This window comes from Salmo salar, chromosome 17 (assembly GCF_965601325.2).
Source record: "Salmo salar chromosome 17, fSalSal1, whole genome shotgun sequence".
Classification (NCBI taxonomy): domain Eukaryota; kingdom Metazoa; phylum Chordata; class Actinopteri; order Salmoniformes; family Salmonidae; genus Salmo; species Salmo salar.
The window spans coordinates 77,173,511-77,192,895 of NC_138307.1; the positions used below are offsets into that span (position 1 = coordinate 77,173,511).

The 19,385-nt window shown below is 45.6% G+C and overlaps 2 protein-coding genes across 23 annotated transcripts in view; one reads left to right on the plus strand and one right to left on the minus strand.

Annotated features, from left to right (window-relative positions):
• The window catches only part of LOC106596506 (protein PHTF2), a 133,665-nt gene extending 120,737 nt beyond the window's left edge, over window positions 1-12,928 (plus strand). For 4 of the 15 annotated variants that reach the window (XM_082964183.1, XM_082964173.1, XM_082964175.1 and 1 more), the window contains 10 exons: window positions 262-462; window positions 2,452-2,673; window positions 3,031-3,171; window positions 3,667-3,939; window positions 4,089-4,220; window positions 7,071-7,163; window positions 7,317-7,472; window positions 8,607-8,702; window positions 8,785-8,910; window positions 9,050-12,928. In XM_082964183.1, the coding sequence (XP_082820309.1) occupies window positions 262-462; window positions 2,452-2,673; window positions 3,031-3,171; window positions 3,667-3,939; window positions 4,089-4,220; window positions 7,071-7,163; window positions 7,317-7,472; window positions 8,607-8,702; window positions 8,785-8,910; window positions 9,050-9,070 (1,461 nt within the window). In that variant the 3' untranslated portion in view covers window positions 9,071-12,928. The remainder of the gene's footprint in view (window positions 1-261; window positions 463-2,451; window positions 2,674-3,030; window positions 3,172-3,666; window positions 3,940-4,088; window positions 4,221-7,070; window positions 7,164-7,316; window positions 7,473-8,606; window positions 8,703-8,784; window positions 8,911-9,049) is intronic. The other 11 variants (XM_082964179.1, XM_082964180.1, XM_082964181.1 and 8 more) reach the window with 9 other exon arrangements.
• The window catches only part of LOC106594897 (proline-rich protein 5), a 73,190-nt gene continuing 66,675 nt past the window's right edge, over window positions 12,871-19,385 (minus strand). For 7 of the 8 annotated variants that reach the window (XM_082964169.1, XM_082964171.1, XM_082964168.1 and 4 more), the window contains one exon: window positions 12,871-19,041. In XM_082964169.1, the coding sequence (XP_082820295.1) occupies window positions 18,413-19,041 (629 nt within the window). In that variant the 3' untranslated portion in view covers window positions 12,871-18,412. The remainder of the gene's footprint in view (window positions 19,042-19,385) is intronic. The other variant, XR_014381233.1, reaches the window with a different exon arrangement.

Here is a 19,385-nt window from a genome sequence, read left to right on the forward strand (position 1 = left end):
AAAAAATGCTGCACAGTTTCCTAAGGACTAAAAGCGAAGCTGCCATCTCTATCGGCGCCATCTTGCTGAGGTAAACAACAAGGTAACACACACACCACCACCACACTGCTACTGCTCTCCATCAGCAGGTAAACAAGGTAGCTAATGCACACACACACACCTGTCCTGAAACATGGTGAGTTTAACCATGTATAAACAGACTATACACTCTCTAGTCTGTAGTCTCAAAGTAGGAATCTGTCCAATCTGTCTTCCTCCCAGGAGACCCAGAGCCGTGGTGTGGGTGTGGAGAACATGTCTGATGAGGCATCTAGTGAGGAGGATCCTGAAGCGTCCTACACCGCCATCCGTAGGGGCGTAGAGCGCATCAGCAGCGACTGCACGCTGCGCAACAGGAAGCCACATCACTACAAGAAACACTACACCATCAACACTGAGGTGGGTGACCTCCACACCACCCAGGTTGGTCACACTCACACAGAGACACGCACAGCGACACACACACACATACATACAGTACATACATACATATATACACACACACACTTACATACAGTACATACTGTACATCACACACACACACTTATATACAGTACATACATACACACACACTTGCATACACACACACACATACATACATACATACATACATACATACATACATACATACATACATACATACATACATACATACATACATGCATACATACACTTACATACAGTTGAAGTCGGAAGTTTACATACACTTAGGTTGGAGTCATTAAAACTTGTTTTTCAACCACTCCACAAATTTCCTGTTAACAAACTATTCTTTTGGCAAGTCGGTGAGGACATCTACTTTGTGCATGACACAAGTCATTTTTCCAACTATTGTTTACAGACAGATTATTTCACTTATAATTCACTGTATCACAATTCCAGTGGGTCAGAAGTTTACATACACTAAGTTGACTGTGCCTTTAAACAGCTTGGAAAATTCCAGAAAATGATGTCATGGCTTTAGAAGCTTCTGATTGGCTAATTGACATAATTTGAGTCAATTGGAGGTGTACCTGTGGATGTATTTCAAGGCCTACCTTCAAACTCACTGCCTCTTTGCTAGACATCATGGGAAAATCAAAGGAAATCATCCAAGACCTCAGAAAAAAATTGTAGACCTCCACAAGTCTGGTTCATCCTTTCCAAACGCCTGAAGGTACCACATTCATCTGTACAAACAATAGTACACAAGTATAAACACAATGGGACCACGTAGCCGTCATACCGCTCAGGTAGGAGACGCGTTCTGTCTCCTAGAGATTAACTTACTTTGGTACGAAAAGTGCAAATCAATCCCAGAACAACAGCAAAGGACCTTGTGAAGATGCTGAAGGAAACAGGTACAAAAGTATCTATATCCACAGTAAAACGAGTCCTATATCGACATAACCTGAAAGGCCACTCAGCAATGAAGAAGCCACTGCTCCAAAACCGCCATAAAAAAGCCAGACTACGGTTTGCAACTGCACATGGGGACAAAGATCGTACTTTTTGTAGAAATGTCCTCAGGTCTGATGAAACAAAAATAGAACTGTTTGGCCATAATGACCATCGTTATGGTGGCAGCATCATGGTGTGGGGGTGCTTTGCTGCAGGAGGGACTGGTGCACTTCACAAAATAGATGGCATCATGTGGGAGGAAAATTATGTGGAAGTTAAAGCTTGGTCGCAAATGGGTCTTCCAAATGGACAATGACCCCAAGCATACTTCCAAAGTTGTGGCAAAATGGCTTAAGGACAACAAAGTTAAGGTATTGGAGTGGCCATCACAAAGCCCTGACCTCAATAGGACCTCAATCCTATAGAAAATTTGTGGGCAGAACTGAAAAAGCGTGTGCGAGCAAGGAGGCCTACAAACCTGACTCAGTTACACCAGCTCTGTCAGGAAGAATGGGCCAAAATTCACCCAACTTATTGTGGGAAGCTTATGGAAGGCTACCCGAAACGTTTGACCCAAGTTAAACAATTTAAAGGCAATGCTGCCAAATACTAATTGAGTGTATGTAAACGTCTGACCCACTGGGAATGTGATGAAAGAAATAAAAGCTGAAATAAATCATTCTCTCTACTATTATTCTGACATTTCACATAAAATAAAGTGGTGATCCTAAATGACCTAACACAGGGACTTTTTACTAGGATTAAATGTCAGGAATTGTGAAAAACTGAGTTTAAATGTATTTGGCTAAGGTGTATGAAAACTTCCGACTTCAACTGTACATACACACACACACACTGTAACGGTACATACAGTACATACACACACGTACATACATACACGCACGCACACATAGACAGTTCATAGAAACGCTCTCAACGTATGGGTACACTTAGCTACATCACACACACACACACACACACACACACACACACACACACACACACACTCTCACCATCACCCCCCCTCTCTAGGAGACTCCTAAGTCCGGTACCAGCTGTAGTTCTCGGTGCTCCAGCCTGCGGACCCAGGACTCAGAGAGCACCAGACATGAGTCAGAGACAGAGGACCTGCTGTGGGAGGACTTCCTGCACTGTGCTGAGTGTCGCTCCTCCTGCACCAGCGAGACAGACGGAGAGGGAGCTGCAGTCTGCCCTGCTACCAAGAAGGAGTACAGAGATGACCCCTTTCACCAGGTGGGTTAGAGGTCAAAGGTTAGGAGTTAGAGTTAGACGTCTGGTGTTCGGGTTTGACAGCGGGAGAGGGAGCTGCAGTCTGCCCTGCTACCAAGGAGAATAGAGATGACCCTTTCACCCTGTTTATCAGGGGTTAGAGATCAAAGGTCAAAGGTTAGAGAAGGAGGGGGTAAGTGTGGGACTGAGCAACATTAATGAAGAGGTTTTGGTGGTAGCGTGAATGTTCCTATTTATCTGTTTTTGTTGTTACTGTGTGTTCTGCCGTAACCATGGTAACCATGGTCATATTAACCTTGTCAATGAGGAGAATCACCCTGGAACCCTCAGCGTGTAACTGTAGTTATTGTGTTGATCTAGTTGTGTCCTCTACAGGGTCATACATGGCTACACAGCACCAACCCCGGTCTGGAGCGGGTCAGTGCCATCGTCTGGGAGGGGAACGACTGTAAGAAGGCTGACATGTCTGTCCTGGAGATCAGCGGTATGATCATGAACAGGGTGAGTTACAGCCAGGGCCCTGATACTGTTGTCAGGGATTACATCTGGTGTGTACTGTAACGCTTTACAATGTAAGACCAGGAACACGCCTCCATCACCTACAGCACTCAACTAGAATGTTAATGAATGCAGATTGGACTTCATGATATTGGAAGGCACTTATATATGTATATATATATTATATATACCACGTTTCTCTCAGATCACTTTACATTCTCTACTAACTTAAACCAATGACATGAAAGATATAAATAATGGCTGTCTCTCTCCTGTCTCTTTCTCTTTCCCTCCATCTATCTCTCCTGTCTCTCCTCCACTCTCCCTCCCTCTATCTCTCCTGCCTCTCCATCTCTCTTTCCCTCCCTCCCTCTCCTGTCTCTCCCTCCCACTATCTCTCCAACCCCTCCCTCCCTCCCTCCACCCCCCCCCATCTCTCCCGTCTCTATCTCTCCCTCCCGTCTCTCCATCTATCTCTCCATCTCTACCTCCCTCCAGGTCAACCTGTACACCCCAGGTATTGGCTACCAGGTCTTTGGTAACCTGGTGTCAGTGACTCTGGGCCTGACGCCCTTCGCCTATAGGCTGTCTCAATACAAGGACCTGGAACAGCTGACACAGCTCTCAGCCAATGAGCTCATCTCTGTGGCGTTCGGCTCCTCCTCCGACGTCATGGTGATCACCATGGTAACGCTCAGCTTCATGGTGCGCGTCTGTCTCATCTGGCTCTTCTTCTTCCTGCTCAGCGTGGCCGAGAGGACATACAAACAGGTGTGTGTGTTTTCCAGGTTCTTTCATCCTAATTACAGATGCAATATTGATCATTGATTGTTACATGAAGACATTCTGAAGACGTTTTATTTCTAAAGGTCTTATCACTTACACGTGTATACTGTGTGTGTGTGTGTTGGACCTGACAGAGGCTGCTATTCGCCAAGCTGTTTGGTCACCTGACGTCGGCACGGCGAGCCAGGAAGTCGGAGGTGCCTCACTTCCGTCTGAAGAAAGTCCAGAACATTAAGATGTGGCTCTCTCTGCGCTCATATCTCAAGGTGTGTTCTATGTTCTCCTATCATCCCTACCTGAACCTCCCCTCTGTGTCTATGAGGAGGTGTTGTTCCATCATGTCTACCTGAACCTCCCCTCTGTGTCTATGAGGAGGTGTTGTTCCATCATGTCTACCTGAACCTCCCCTCTGTGTTCATGAGGAGATGTTGTTCCATCATGTCTACCTGAACCTCCCCTCTGTGTCTATGAGGAGGTGTTGTTCCATCATGCCTACCTGAACCTCCCCTCTGTGTCTATGAGGAGGTGTTGTTCCATCATGCCTACCTGAACCTCCCCTCTGTGTCTATGAGGAGGTGTTGTTCCATCATGCCTACCTGAACCTCCCCTCTGTGTCTATGAGGAGGTGTTGTTCCATCATGCCTACCTGAACCTCCCCTCTGTGTCCATGAGGAGGTGTTGTTCCATCATGTCTACCTGAACCTCCCCTCTGTGTCCATGAGGAGGTGTTGTTCCATCATGTCTACCTTAACCTCCCCTCTGTGTCTATGAGGAGGTGTTGTTCCATCATGTCTACCTGAACCTCCCCTCTGTGTCTATGAGGAGGTGTTGTTCCATCATGTCTACCTGAACCTCCCCTCTGTGTCTATGAGGAGGTGTGTTGTTGTTCCATCATGCCTACCTGAACCTCCCCTCTGTGTCTATGAGGAGGTGTTGTTCCATCATGTCTACCTGAACCTCCCCTCTGTGTCTATGAGGAGGTGTGTTGTTCCATCATGTCTACCTGAACCTCCCCTCTGTGTCTATGAGGAGGTGTTGTTCCATCATGTCTACCTGAACCTCCCCTCTGTGTCTATGAGGAGGTGTTGTTCCATCATGTCTACCTGAACCTCCCCTCTGTGTCTATGAGGAGGTGTGTTGTTCCATCATGTCTACCTGAACCTCCCCTCTGTGTCTATGAGGAGGTGTTGTTCCATCATGTCTACCTGAACCTCCCCTCTGTGTCTATGAGGAGATGTGTTGTTGTTCCATCATCCCTACCTGAACCTCCCCTCTGTGTCTATGAGGAGATGTTGTTCCATCATGCCTACCTGAACCTCCCCTCTGTGTCTATGAGGAGATGTGTTGTTCCATCATGTCTACCTGAACCTCCCCTCTGTGTCTATGAGGAGGTGTTGTTCCATCATCCCTACCTGAACCTCCCCTCTGTGTCTATGAGGAGGTGTTGTTCCATCATGTCTACCTGAACCTCCCCTCTGTGTCTATGAGGAGGTGTTGTTCCATCATGTCTACCTGAACCTCCCCTCTGTGTCCATGAGGAGGTGTTGTTCCATCATGTCTACCTGAACCTCCCCTCTGTGTCTATGAGGAGATGTGTTGTTGTTCCATCATGTCTACCTGAACCTCCCCTCTGTGTCTATGAGGAGGTGTTGTTCCATCATGTCTACCTGAACCTCCCCTCTGTGTCTATGAGGAGATGTTGTTCCATCATGTCTACCTGAACCTCCCCTCTGTGTCTATGAGGAGGTGTTGTTCCATCATGTCTACCTGAACCTCCCCTCTGTGTCCATGAGGAGATGTGTTGTTGTTCCATCATGTCTACCTGAACCTCCCCTCTGTGTCTATGAGGAGGTGTTGTTCCATCATGTCTACCTGAACCTCCCCTCTGTGTCTATGAGGAGGTGTTGTTCCATCATGTCTACCTGAACCTCCCCTCTGTGTCTATGAGGAGGTGTTGTTCCATCATGTCACCTGAACCTCCCCTCTGTGTCTATGTGGAGGTGTGTTGTTGTTCCATCATGTCTACCTGAACCTCCCCTCTGTGTCCATGAGGAGGTGTGTTGTTGTTCCATCATGTCTACCTGAACCTCCCCTCTGTGTCCATGAGGAGGTGTGTTGTTGTTCCATCATGCCTACCTGAACCTCCCCTCTGTGTCCATGAGGAGGTGTGTTGTTGTTCCATCATCCCTACCTGAACCTCCCCTCTGTGTCTATGAGGAGATGTTGTTCCATCATGCCTACCTGAACCTCCCCTCTGTGTCCATGAGGAGGTGTTGTTCCAATATCTCTACCTGAACCTCCCCTCTGTGTCTTTGAGGAGGTGTTGTTCCATCATGTCTACCTGAACCTCCCCTCTGTGTCTATGAGGAGGTGTTGTTCCATCATGTCTACCTGAACCTCCCCTCTGTGTCCATGAGGAGGTGTTGTTCCATCATCCCTACCTTAACCTCCCCTCTGTGTCTATGAGGAGGTGTTGTTCCATCATGTCTACCTGAACCTCCCCTCTGTGTCCATGAGGAGATGTGTTGTTGTTCCATCATGTCTACCTGAACCTCCCCTCTGTGTCTATGAAGAGATGTGTTGTTCCATCATGTCTACCTGAACCTCCCCTCTGTGTCTATGAGGAGGTGTTGTTCCATCATGTCTACCTGAACCTCCCCTCTGTGTCTATGAGGAGGTTTTGTTCCATCATGTCTACCTGAACCTCCCCTCTGTGTCTATGAGGAGGTGTTGTTCCATCATGTCTACCTGAACCTCCCCTCTGTGTCCATGAGGAGGTGTTGTTCCATCATCCCTACCTTAACCTCCCCTCTGTGTCTATGAGGAGGTGTTGTTCCATCATGTCTACCTGAACCTCCCCTCTGTGTCCATGAGGAGATGTGTTGTTGTTCCATCATGTCTACCTGAACCTCCCCTCTGTGTCTATGAAGAGATGTGTTGTTCCATCATGTCTACCTGAACCTCCCCTCTGTGTCCATGAGGAGGTGTTGTTCCATCATGTCTACCTGAACCTCCCCTCTGTGTCTATGAGGAGGTGTGTTGTGTGCGATAGACGTGTGTGTTGTGAGTGGATAAGCGTGTTTGTCCAACTAAAGTATTTGAAATGTGTGTTACAGAGAAGGGGTCCTCAGCGGTCGGTGGATGTGATCGTGTCCTCTGCCTTCCTCCTCACCCTCTCTGTAGTCTTCATCTGCTGTGCTCAGGTCAGCGTGAGTCACCATTATCAGCCTGCTACAGTCCTACCTTGTCTTTATGCTCTAATACAGTCAGTAACGGTTGGAATGCTTTTTCACCTGTTATTCTATCGATGTGTTTGAGTGGGATGAGCGTTAAAACAAACTCTTCTCTCCTCCTCCCTGTAGTTGCTCCATATCCACCACACCTTCCTGGAGTGTCACTATAACTGGGAGCTGGTGATCTGGTGTTCTTCTCTGTCTCTCTTCCTGCTGCGCTTTGTTACCCTGGGCTCAGAGACCAGCAAGAAGTACAGCAACACCTCCATCTTACTGACAGAACAGGTAGACAGGCTCAGAGACCAGCAACACCTCCATCTTGCTGACAGAACAGGTAGACAGGCTCAGAGACCAGCAAGAAGTACAGCAACACCTCCATCTTACTGACAGAACAGGTAGACAGGCTCAGAGACCAGCAACACCTCCATCTTACTGACAGAACAGGTAGACAGGCTCAGAGACCAGCAACACCTCCATCTTACTGACAGAACAGGTAGACAGGCTCAGAGACCAGCAACACCTCCATCTTACTGACAGAACAGGTAGACAGGCTCAGAGACCAGCAACACCTCCATCTTACTGACAGAACAGGTAGACAGGCTCAGAGGGAGGCACACACACACAACTGGTATAGTTATAGCAAGACTTTGGAATTTGACTGAGTTCACCAGTTAATACTGAGGAAGAACTAGCAGATCTACCACACTTGCTAACTTGTAGTTACATAGGAACACACATTTTAAGTGACAGAACATGTTAAACAAAAGGTTCATCCATGTTGAATGTTATATTGTTTTTGTGCACCTCTGAGTGATGTTCCATCGTCTCCCTGGGTCATTTCATGTTTTCATGTGTATCTGAGTTATTGGTGTTCAAGCAGGCCGGTAAAAGTAGCGTCATGATAAAGTCGCTCTCACTACACTGGAGGTTAATAGGAATAGGACTTTTAGATCGCGAAAACATCTATCATACATGTCAGATTTCAATACTGGCCTGTGTTTTAACTTGGGAGGATGTCTTCTCTGGAATGAGCCATTGATCACATTTCTGCTATATTCCTACCTTGAGAAATGTGTAATTTAATGGAGGGTCTAGCCCATTTGTCTGCCTCTTTAGTCCAGGGTGCAACATGGCCCCAGCCAGTAGACTGTCGACCAATCGCGTTCACGTTGTCATGCTGCGTAACGCGGTTGCTAAGCTAATCACGCAATCCCTTCTCAAAGTCTGTGTATTTGTCGAGAAACGTACCTATTCTCCACACTAGCGGTTCTGAGGGGGGAGCAGTGCCCCTGTGACAACAATTTTGTACCCCCTTCTCACATATGAGTGTTATTCAACACTGTAAATGAAAGGAATGAGTGGTTTGGGATGGATATTTCCTCTAAGGCTCAGCTTGTATTGACCAGCTGTTTTCACCAGATTAATCTGTACCTGAAGATGGAGAAGAAACCAAACAAGAAGGACGATCTGACATTAGTCAACAACGTACTGAAGCTGGCCACCAAGCTATTGAAGGTACGGCTAGCTCCATCTCTCTATTTGTTCTCTCATCTCCATCATTAACCTCTCCCCCCTCCTACCTCCTCTCACTCCCCAGGAGTTGGATGCTCCATTCAGGCTGTATGGTCTGACCATGAACCCTCTGCTCTACAACATCACCCAGGTGGTCATCCTGTCTGCTGTGTCCGGGGTCATCAGTGATCTGCTGGGCTTCAACCTGAAGGTAACACACGGGGGGGGGGGGGGGGGGGTGTAGTACTAGTACTTATACTTATGTACCAGTTTATTTGAAATGGAGTTGATTTGTTGAGTGTGTAGATGTCAGTATGAAGGAAGAACTTACCACACCTTTCTGTCCTCAGCTCTGGAAGATCAAATCATGACAGTAAGCTGATCAGGTCACAGCTGGCTCTGGAAGATGTCATACATTCTCTCACCACACAAGGGCGCTGTTGTCCTTTCGCTCACGGACTGACTGGGCTTCCCTGTATCTATGGTCTGACGGACAAACAGCCCCATTCTCAGAGTTCATAACGGAGTGCTTACATTATTACACTTGTGCAATTCAAGATATATTTATTTTACCCTTTCAGTATTTGTTGTTGTTGTTGTTGTTGTTGAAAAAGGTACAAAATGTTTGAATTGTTTAAAAAGTTATTTTAAGCTATACAGGTTTTGTGTTCTCAGAGGGATGGGATCAAAACACAGCAAGATGACAATTCAGTTGAAAAGATAAGAGTAGTCAGCACTTCAGACTAGTGAGGACAATGTGCATTATAATGCAGCTGTTTAGTTTGACGACTGTGACACACAAACGCAGTCATTTCACTGTGAGAACTGACGGACTGTAATAATAATAATGTGTTTTAAAGCCTACATACACACAAACAGGTTGTACTTTCTGCTAAATTCAATGTAGGCTTTTTTCTTGTTGCTTTTGACAACAACAACAGTACACCAAAGTTCAGAATAGATGAACAATGTTTCTGTGTGTTTGGCGTTTCTAATGATAAGCTAAGTGACAGCTGTATTGGAGAGACAGAGGCAGGATAAAACACAACACATCACTCAAATGTTTGGTGAGAAAATAGGTGAGATACTGTACTGGCTAGATGGGAGGTACTGTACTGTACTGGCTAGATGGGAGGTACTGTACTGTATTGGCTAGATGGGAGGTACTGTACTGTATTGGCTAGATGGGAGGTACTGTACTGTATTGGCTAGATGGGAGGTACTGTACTGTACTGTATTGGCTAGATGGGAGGTACTGTATTGGCTAGATGGGAGGTACTGTACTGTACTGGCTAGATGGGAGGTACTGTACTGTACTGGCTAGATGGGAGGTACTGTACTGTACTGGCTAGATGGGAGGTACTGTATTGGCTAGATGGGAGGTACTGTATTGGCTAGATGGGAGGTACTGTACTGGCTAGATGGGAGGTACTGTACTGTATTGGCTAGATGGGAGGTACTGTACTGTACTGGCTAGATGGGAGGTACTGTACTGGCTAGATGGGAGGTACTGTACTGTATTGGCTAGATGGGAGGTACTGTACTGTACTGGCTAGATGGGAGGTACTGTACTGTACTGGCTAGATGGGAGGTACTGTACTGTACTGGCTAGATGGGAGGTACTGTACTGGCTAGATGGGAGGTACTGTACTGTATTGGCTAGATGGGAGGTACTGTACTGTACTGGCTAGATGGCAGGTACTGTACTGTATTGGCTAGATGGGATGTACTGTACTGTATTGGCTAGATGGGAGGTACTGTACTGGCTGGATGGGAGGTACTGTACTGTATTGTCTAGATGGGATGTACTGTACTGTATTGGCTAGATGGGAGGTACTGTATTGGCTAGATGGGAGGTACTGTACTGTATTGTCTAGATGGGATGTACTGTACTGTATTGGCTAGATGGGAGGTACTGTACTGGCTGGATGGGAGGTACTGTACTGTACTGGCTAGATGGGAGGTACTGTACTGTATTGGCTAGATGGGAGGTACTGTACTGTACTGGCTAGATGGGAGGTACTGTACTGTATTGGCTAGATGGGAGGTACTGTACTGTATTGGCTAGATGGGAGGTACTGTACTGTATTGGCTAGATGGGAGATACTGTACTGTACTGGCTAGATGGGATGTACTGTACTGTATTGGCTAGATGGGATGTACTGTACTGGCTGGATGGGAGGTACTGTACTGTATTGGCTAGATGGGAGCTACTGTACTGGCTAGATGGGAGGTACTGTACTGGCTGGATGGGGGGTACTGTACTGTATTGGCTAGATGAGAGGTACTGTACTGTACTGGCTAGATGAGAGGTACTGTACTGTATTGGCTAGATGGGAGGTACTATACTGGCTAGATGGGAAGTACTGTACTGTACTGGCTAGACGGGAGGTACTGTACTGGCTGGATGGGAGGTACAGTACTGGCTAGATGGGAGGTACAGTACTGGCTAGATGGGAGGTACAGTACTGGCTGGATGGGAGGTACAGTACTGGCTAGATGGGAGGTACAGTACTGGCTGGATGGGAGGTACAGTACTGGTTGGATGGGAGGTACTGTATTGGCTAGATGAGGTACTGTATTGGCTAGATGAGGTACTGTACTGGTTAGAAGGGAGGTACAGTACTGGCTTGGTGGGAGGTACAGTACTGGCTGGATGGGAGGTACTGTACTGTATTGGCTAGAAGAGGTACTGTACTGGCTAGATGGGAGGTACTGTACTGTATTGGCTAGATGGGAGGTACTGTACTGGCTGGATGGGAGGTACAGTACTGGCTAGATGAGGTACAGTACTGGCTAGATGGGAGGTACAGTACTGGCTTGGTGGGAGGTACAGTACTGGCTGGATGGGAGGTACAGTACTGGCTAGATGAGGTACAGTACTGGCTAGAAGGGAGGTACAGTTCAGTACTGGTTAGAAGGGAGGTACTGTATTGGTGGGAGGTACAGTACTGGTTAGAAGGGAGGTACAGTACTGGCTAGAATGGAGGTACAGTACTGGCTTGGTGGGAGGTACAGTATTGTACTGGGTGGATGGGAATATGTAAACCCAGCCAACATATCTGGGTTAGTATTCTGTATGTGAAATTGAGACATCCAGGCCCGCTAGCCAAAACTCAACGGTGTGTGACTGACAGCTACATGAACATTAACTATGTTACTCTTATAATGACCATTTGGGGGGAGGGGGGGGCTTATGTTGGTCCTGGTACACACCTGTACAAGTCTGTAATGGAAATGTGTTTCTTACATACTGAGACCCTGAGGGAGTGGGGTCGCGACCTTTTATGGTGATACCATTCAGTATTGGCTTCTGTACTCACAACCCTATTTTCTAAACCAGACACAGTGATGTGTGCAGTCTGGTTGAATATTGCTATTCAGGCATGTGAGCCATCGTCACAACCCAGTCAAAATGTTGCTTTTTCTCACCCTCCTTGCCTTTTTAATATTTTGCGTTGCATGTTTTTTTCACAGCACATTTGAGTTATTTCAATGGTTAGACTGTATTTCAAGCAATAACTCGTAGCTCAATACAGATAGACTGAAAGTGTTTGTATTATATTTAGAACAAAGAGGTCCCGGGTCTTAGTTGCTGTACACACAGTCGATGTTATCTGCTACAGTTGGAATGCCTGAAAATGTGCACTTTAAAGTCGTGTATAGAAACAATGTTACATGTTTCAATGTCACACAAACTATTGTAGTTCTTTTTTTTTTGGTACTTTTTGGCGTGGCACAGTCTGTGTGAAGATGACCAAAGTGCTTTTTATTTGCTGGAAAAAAACGGTATTATTATTATTAACTCTTTAAAAACCCATAATAACTGTTTCGGTCTCCCATTATTGGAAATGCTTTAAGAAACATGGTGTTGCCTCTTCGTTTTCTTTATCGTTGTTGTGAAGATGGTCACTCATGTTTTGTAGTTGCGAGAGAAAAGACAGTTTGCAGTCAAGTCACTAGAGTCTGAAAAATGGATTTAGAAAATGACTCTGAACCCGTCTGAAATGCCATCCTGATCCCTAGTGCACCAGAGCCCTGGTCAAAAGTAGTGCACTACGTAGGGAATAGGGTGACATTTCACACGCACATTTGTTTGCGTTGTGATTCCATTTTCAAAGGAAGTCTGCATATTTATGTTGAAGAAAAAACACAACGTCTTGTGAGCTGGTCTGTTTCATCAGTTCTAGGTGTTTATAAGAAAAATAAAAATGGACATTGTTGTGTCACTCAGACTCAACTTTCAGTTTCTTCCTCCGTACATCATATGAGTTAAACAACAGTTTAGATTTCATCATGGCTGTGTACTAATACCTATTCCCTATATAGTGCACTACTTTTGACCAGACCCCTATGGGTCCTCTTCAAAAGTAGTGCACTACGTAGGGAATATGGTGCCATTTAGGATGTAGATCATAATTCATTCCTTGCAAATCACTTTCTTCACGTAAAACATATTTCATATACATTACATTTCTTCATACAAACCAGCCCTTGTAGAGACACTTGATCAAATCAAGTGATCGTACCTCTTGATGGGAATCATCATTGATATAAACTGACATGTAAATAATGTCAACCATAATATCTGTCTGGACACACATCAGCAATCAGCCTGAACAGGACCAATGTCTATCTGGATACACATCAGCAATCAGCCTGAACAGGACCAATGTCTATCTGGATACACATCAGCAATCAGCCTGAACAGGACCAATGTCTATCTGGATACACATCAGCAATCAGCCTGAACAGGACCAATGTCTATCTGGATACACATCAGCAATCAGCCTGAACAGGACCCATGTCTATCTGGATACACATCAGCAATCAGCCTGAACAGGACCAATGTCTATCTGGATACACATCAGCCTGAGCAGAACCAATGTCTATCTGGACATACATCAGCCTGAACAGAACCAATGTCTATCTGGATACACATCAGCCTGAGCAGAACCAATGTCTATCTGGATACACATCAGCCTGAACAGAACCAATGTCTATCTGCATACACATCAGCCTGAACAGAACCAATGTCTATCTGCATACACATCAGCCTGAACAGAACCAATGTCTATCTGGATACACATCAGCCTGAGCAGAACCAATGGGAACAAAAAGAAAAGAGCTGTAGAAAGTTATTCATCTTAATAAAAATCTGTATACAAATTTTATCTTCAGAAAAATCAAGTGTGATACTTGCTATTTAGGCAATGTTAGGGCTATGTTCTGTTCATAGTACTGAAGATCCCCTGTATAGCTCGATTGAAATTTAAAGAATGTTTGCAGTCTGCATACAGTGCCTTCGGAAAGTTTTCAGACCCCTTGACTTTTTCCACATTTTGTTACGTTACAGCCTTATTCTAAAATGGATTAAATAAAAACAATTCCTCAGCAATCTACACACAATACCCCATAACGACATCACAATACCCCATAATGACATCACAATACCCCATGGTGACATCACAATACCCCATAATGACATCACAATACCCATAACGACATCACAATACCCCATAATGACATCACAATACCCCATAATGACATCACAATACCCCATAACGACAAAGCAAAACATTTATTTTTTGTTGATAATTTATAAAAGTCAAATCCAAATTATTTACATAAAGTATTCAGACCCTTTGCTATGAGACTCAAAATTGAGCTCAGGTGCATCCTGTTCCATTGATCATCCTTGAGATGTTTCTACAACTTGATTGGAGTCCACCTGCGGTAAATTTGATTTATTGGACATGATTTGGAAAGGCACACACCTGTCTATATAAGGTCCCACAGTTGACAGTGTATGTCAGAGCAAAAACCAAGCCATGAGGTTGAAGGAATTGTCCATAGAGCTCAGAGATAGGATTGTGTCTAAATCTGGGGAAGGGAGATCTGGGGAACAGTACCAAAAAATGTATGCAGCATTGAAGGTCCCAAGAACACAGAGCCCTCCATCATTCTTAAACTGAAGAAGTATGGAACCACCAAGAATTCCTAGAGCTGGTCGCCAGGCCAAACTGACCAATCAGGGAGAAGGACCTTGGTCAGGGAGGTGACCAAGAACCCGACAGAGCTCTAGAGTTCCTCTGTGGAGATGGGAGAACTTTCCAGAAGGACAACCATCTCTGCAGCACTCCACCAATCAGGCCTTTATGGTAGAGTGGCCAGATGGAAGCCACTCCTCACTATAAAGACACATGATAGCCCGCTTGGAGTTTGCCAAAAGGACTCAGACCATGAGAAACAAGAAGTTAGTCCTAAATATTTCAAAAAGGCACCTAAAAACCATGAGAAACAAGATTATCTGGTCTGATGAAACCAAGATTGAACTCTTTGGCCTGAATGCCAAGCATCACGTCTGGAGGAAACCTGGCACCATCCCTACGGTGAAGCATGGTGGTGGCAGCATCATGCTGTGGGGATATCTTTCAGCGGCAGGGACTGGGAGACTAGTCAGGATTGAGGGAAAGATGAACGGAGCAAAGTACAGAGAGTTCCTTGATGAAAACCTGCTTCAGAGAGCTCAGGACCTCAGACTGGGCCAGCTTTCCCTTGAAAGAGAGACTCTGGGTCTCAATGGGCTTTTCCTGGTTAAATAAAGGTTAAATAAAATAAAAAATCTCAGGAGAGACCTGAAAATAGTTTTGCAGCAACGCTCCCCAACCTGGCATTGCAGGTCCTCTCAAGCAGAGAAGAATGGGAGAAACTCCCCAAATACAGGGGTACCAAGCTTGTATCGTCATACCCAAGAAGACTCGATGCTGTAATCGCTGCCAAAGGTGCTTCAACAAAGTACTGAGTAAAGGGTCTGAATACTTATGTAAATGTAATATTACATTTTTTATTTGTAATTAACTTGCAAAACTTTTAACGGTTTTTGCTTTGTCATTATGGGGCATTGTGTGTAAATTGATGAGGGCTTATTTTTTTTGAAATACATTTTTAGAATAAAGTTGTAACGTAAGAACATTTGGAAAAAGTCAAGGGGTCTGAATACTTTCCGAAGGGTCAGGTGACAATTTAAATCACGCTATACAGCAGATCTTCAGCGCTACGGATTGAATCAAGCCCATAATCTTAAACAGACCAACAAAAATTCTGCATTAAATGTCAAGTTTGAGTTGAGGTTCAGTTTAACATAATCATGAGATCAAATCAGAATGACTTGTCCATCAAGTGCTACAATAATTAATGGCAATACATTTGAACGTGTCATTGTTTAGAAAATCATAAAACCAACTCCATAAGTTGGTCATGGCTGTGTCACAAATTCATTTAGAATACAAACGATCATACTAAATCATTAGTTGAGAGAAGGCATGTGTTTAACTATTTGGTTCCTAGTAAGAAGAGCTAGAAGTGTGAGAGTCTGTGGCTTTGAGGTTCAATTCCTGCCTTCAAACACAGAGGTTATGGGTTCTGAGCTTGGGTTTGAGTTAGTGGTAATTTAAGCAATTCTCAATGTGAAAATGACAAAGAAAATAGTTAGAGGTGTGAAGAGGGCAGAGTGAGAAGGCTTCTGAGTTTGAAGAGGGCAGAGTGAGAAGGAGTCTGTGGCTCCGGTGTAAAGATCTCACCCTGTATGTTCAGGGTTGTAGGTTCAAACCCCAGTCTGAGTGTGAAGGGGTCTGTGGCTCTGGTGTAAAGATCTCACCCTGTATGTTCAGGGTTGTAGGTTTAAACCCCAGTCACAGCTCTGGATCAGGATGTGTTGTGGTCATAAACCTCTGAAAAAGTAGACCCTTCATTTTCAAATGGACCTTTTTAAAAACCTATGGGTCTACTTTTTCCAGAGGTTTTCCTCCATAACTGATGCTGTTCACAGGAGGGAAACCCCCAGCAGTTGTCACAGTCCTCCAAGCTTTGTTAGGAATCATACCTACAACCCCATGCTTATGGGGTGAGATCCTTACCACTGAGCCACCAGCTCCTTCACGTTGCAAAACACATCTCTTTGTGTATTTGACATTAAGATTTGACTCTGGCGCAGCAGACACTTGCACATCCCGTCCACATGGGGGCAATGTTGAAGCAGAAACAAAGGCCCTGCCACAGATCACTGTGTCAGAAATATCACCCAGGCCTACATGATACCTACTGCTTAAAATGAAGACATGTGAACACTGGAATCTTATCTCCTCACCCCAGCACTGCCTCTTGAACAAGAGACAGAAAGCAATGAACTCATGACCTCTGGTGAACCAGGTGTGGGTCATCCCAGAGAGCTCAGCTAGGTCTGATTCATCTCTGCTCCTTTCCACTGGAACTTTCACAAGACTGAAGAGACACCTCAGACTGTTTCCTTTCCACTGGAACTTTCACAAGACTGAAGAGACACCTCAGACTGTTTCCTTTCCACTGAGCCTTTCACAAGACTGAAGAGACACCTCAGACTGTTTCCTTTCCACTGGAGCCTTTCACAAGACTGAAGAGACACCTCAGACTGTTTCCTTTCCACTGGAACTTTCACAAGACTGAAGAGACACCTCAGACTGTTTCCTTTCCACTGGAACTTTCACAAGACTGAAGAGACACCTCAGACTGTTTCCTTTCCACTGGAACTTTCACAAGACTGAAGAGACACCTCAGACTGTTTCCTTTCCACTGGAGACTTTCACAAGACTGAAGAGACACCTCAGACTGTTTCCTTTCCACTGGAACTTTCACAAGACTGAAGAGACACCTCAGACTGTTTCCTTTCCACTGGAACTTTCACAAGACTTGAAGAGACACCTCAGACTGTTTCCTTTCCACTGGAACTTTCACAAGACTGAAGAGACACCTCAGACTGTTTCCTTTCCACTGGAACTTTCACAAGACTGAAGAGACACCTCAGACTGTTTCCTTTCCACTGGAACTTTCACAAGACTGAAGAGACACCTCAGACTGTTTCCTTTCCACTGGAACTTTCACAAGACTGAAGAGACACCTCAGACTGTTTCCTTTCCACTGGAACTTTCACAAGACTGAAGAGACACCTCAGACTGTTTCCTTTCCACTGGAACTTTCACAAGACTGAAGAGACACCTCAGACTGTTTCCTTTCCACTGGAACTTTCACAAGACTTGAGGAGACACCTCAGACTGTTTCCTTTCCACTGGAACTTTCACAAGACTGAAGAGACACCTCAGACTGTTTCCTTTCCACTGGAACTTTCACAAGACTGAAGAGACACCTCAGACTGTTTCCTTTCCACTGGAACTTTCACAAGACTGAAGAGACACCTCAGACTGTTTCCTTTCCACTGGAACTTTCACAAGACTGAAGAGACACCTCAGACTGTTTCCTTTCCACTGAGCCTTTCACAAGACTTGAGGAGACACCTCAGACTGATTTAAAGTGGTCAGTAACTGAGCGTCAGTAATACAAACACAAAGAAATACAAATACGTAGAGTTTATCCTCCAAATGAAGCACTAGAAGTGAAAATCAAGCAAAGAAAATGTATTTAATAAAAGGGAGTTTACTGTAGAAATATTCCATGAGAAATAGACCCTAGAAGGAACGGTGTGTTTAGAGACGACAGTGTGTGTGGAGTACCGATGGTGCCAGGATGTGTGATATTCCCTTGAGATCCATCAGACCTACGGCTGCAAATCTCCAGACACTTTCTCACTAGTCACAGATTTTACAGAAATCAGTAGTGAATAAGCAGGCAATCCAAGATCATCCAACTGGGATTAGGGAAAAGTTACCAGAAACCCCAAATTATACCACACTCTGTCTACCACTCTCCCTGCTGTAACCAGAGGATGAAGAGTCTGAGCAGCTGTGGTGGGAGAAGTCTATGAAGATGCCATCAGGGTCAGAGTCCATAGAGTCCAGTATCTGATCTACCACTGTCTCCGGGCTGGAGGAACAGCTGGGGATCGACCCCGTCTCCGAACCAGAGTGGGCCTGACACAGAACAGAGGGGGACACTGTCGACTCCCCCCCGCCGTGGAGGAAGGGTCCTGGGGAGTGGGAGTCCTGAAAGATGGAGGGCTGGAGGTGGGACCCCAAAGACTCAGACCCCACAGACCCACAGAGATCCAGACTTCCTCCACCACCAACAACCCCTGTCAGGCTGAGCTCCTGCTCCAGGGAGGAGAGGCCCGGCTGGGCCGCGGAGGCCAGGGAGGAAGTGGTGCTGATGTCGTTGATGGCGCCTTCTTCCAGACAGGAAGTCATCTCGCAGACGGAATGGCGGCGGATGCCCATGCTGCTCACGGAGCCTGTCTCGGTATCATACTCCACCACAGGCGTCAACATGGGCACGTTGTAGGACTTGGAGCGCATCACCAGGTTCTTGGCGGGGGCGTCGCCTGACTTGGGCCACCGCCGCTGCAGACGCTTTTCTGGAGAGAGGATAGGAGGAGGGGTGAAGAGGGATGAGTGAAGGAGAGAAAGAAGTGGTGGGATGGAAGGAGGGAGGGAGAGAGGGAGGGAGAAAGATGGGATGTGAAGAAGTGAAAACAAGACAGACGTTGAGGCCATCTAGACTAGTATAACACAGGAAACTAACAGCACATCAGCTGAACAGCTGTGAATGGAGAGTACAAATCATGCATGATGAAATGTAAATCATTTAGCTGTATGCGTATTAGTCTAACTACCCAGTACGCAGGAGGAGTATTGATGAAATGTAAATCATTTAGCTGTATGAGTATTAGTCCAACTACCCAGTACGCAGGAGGAGTAT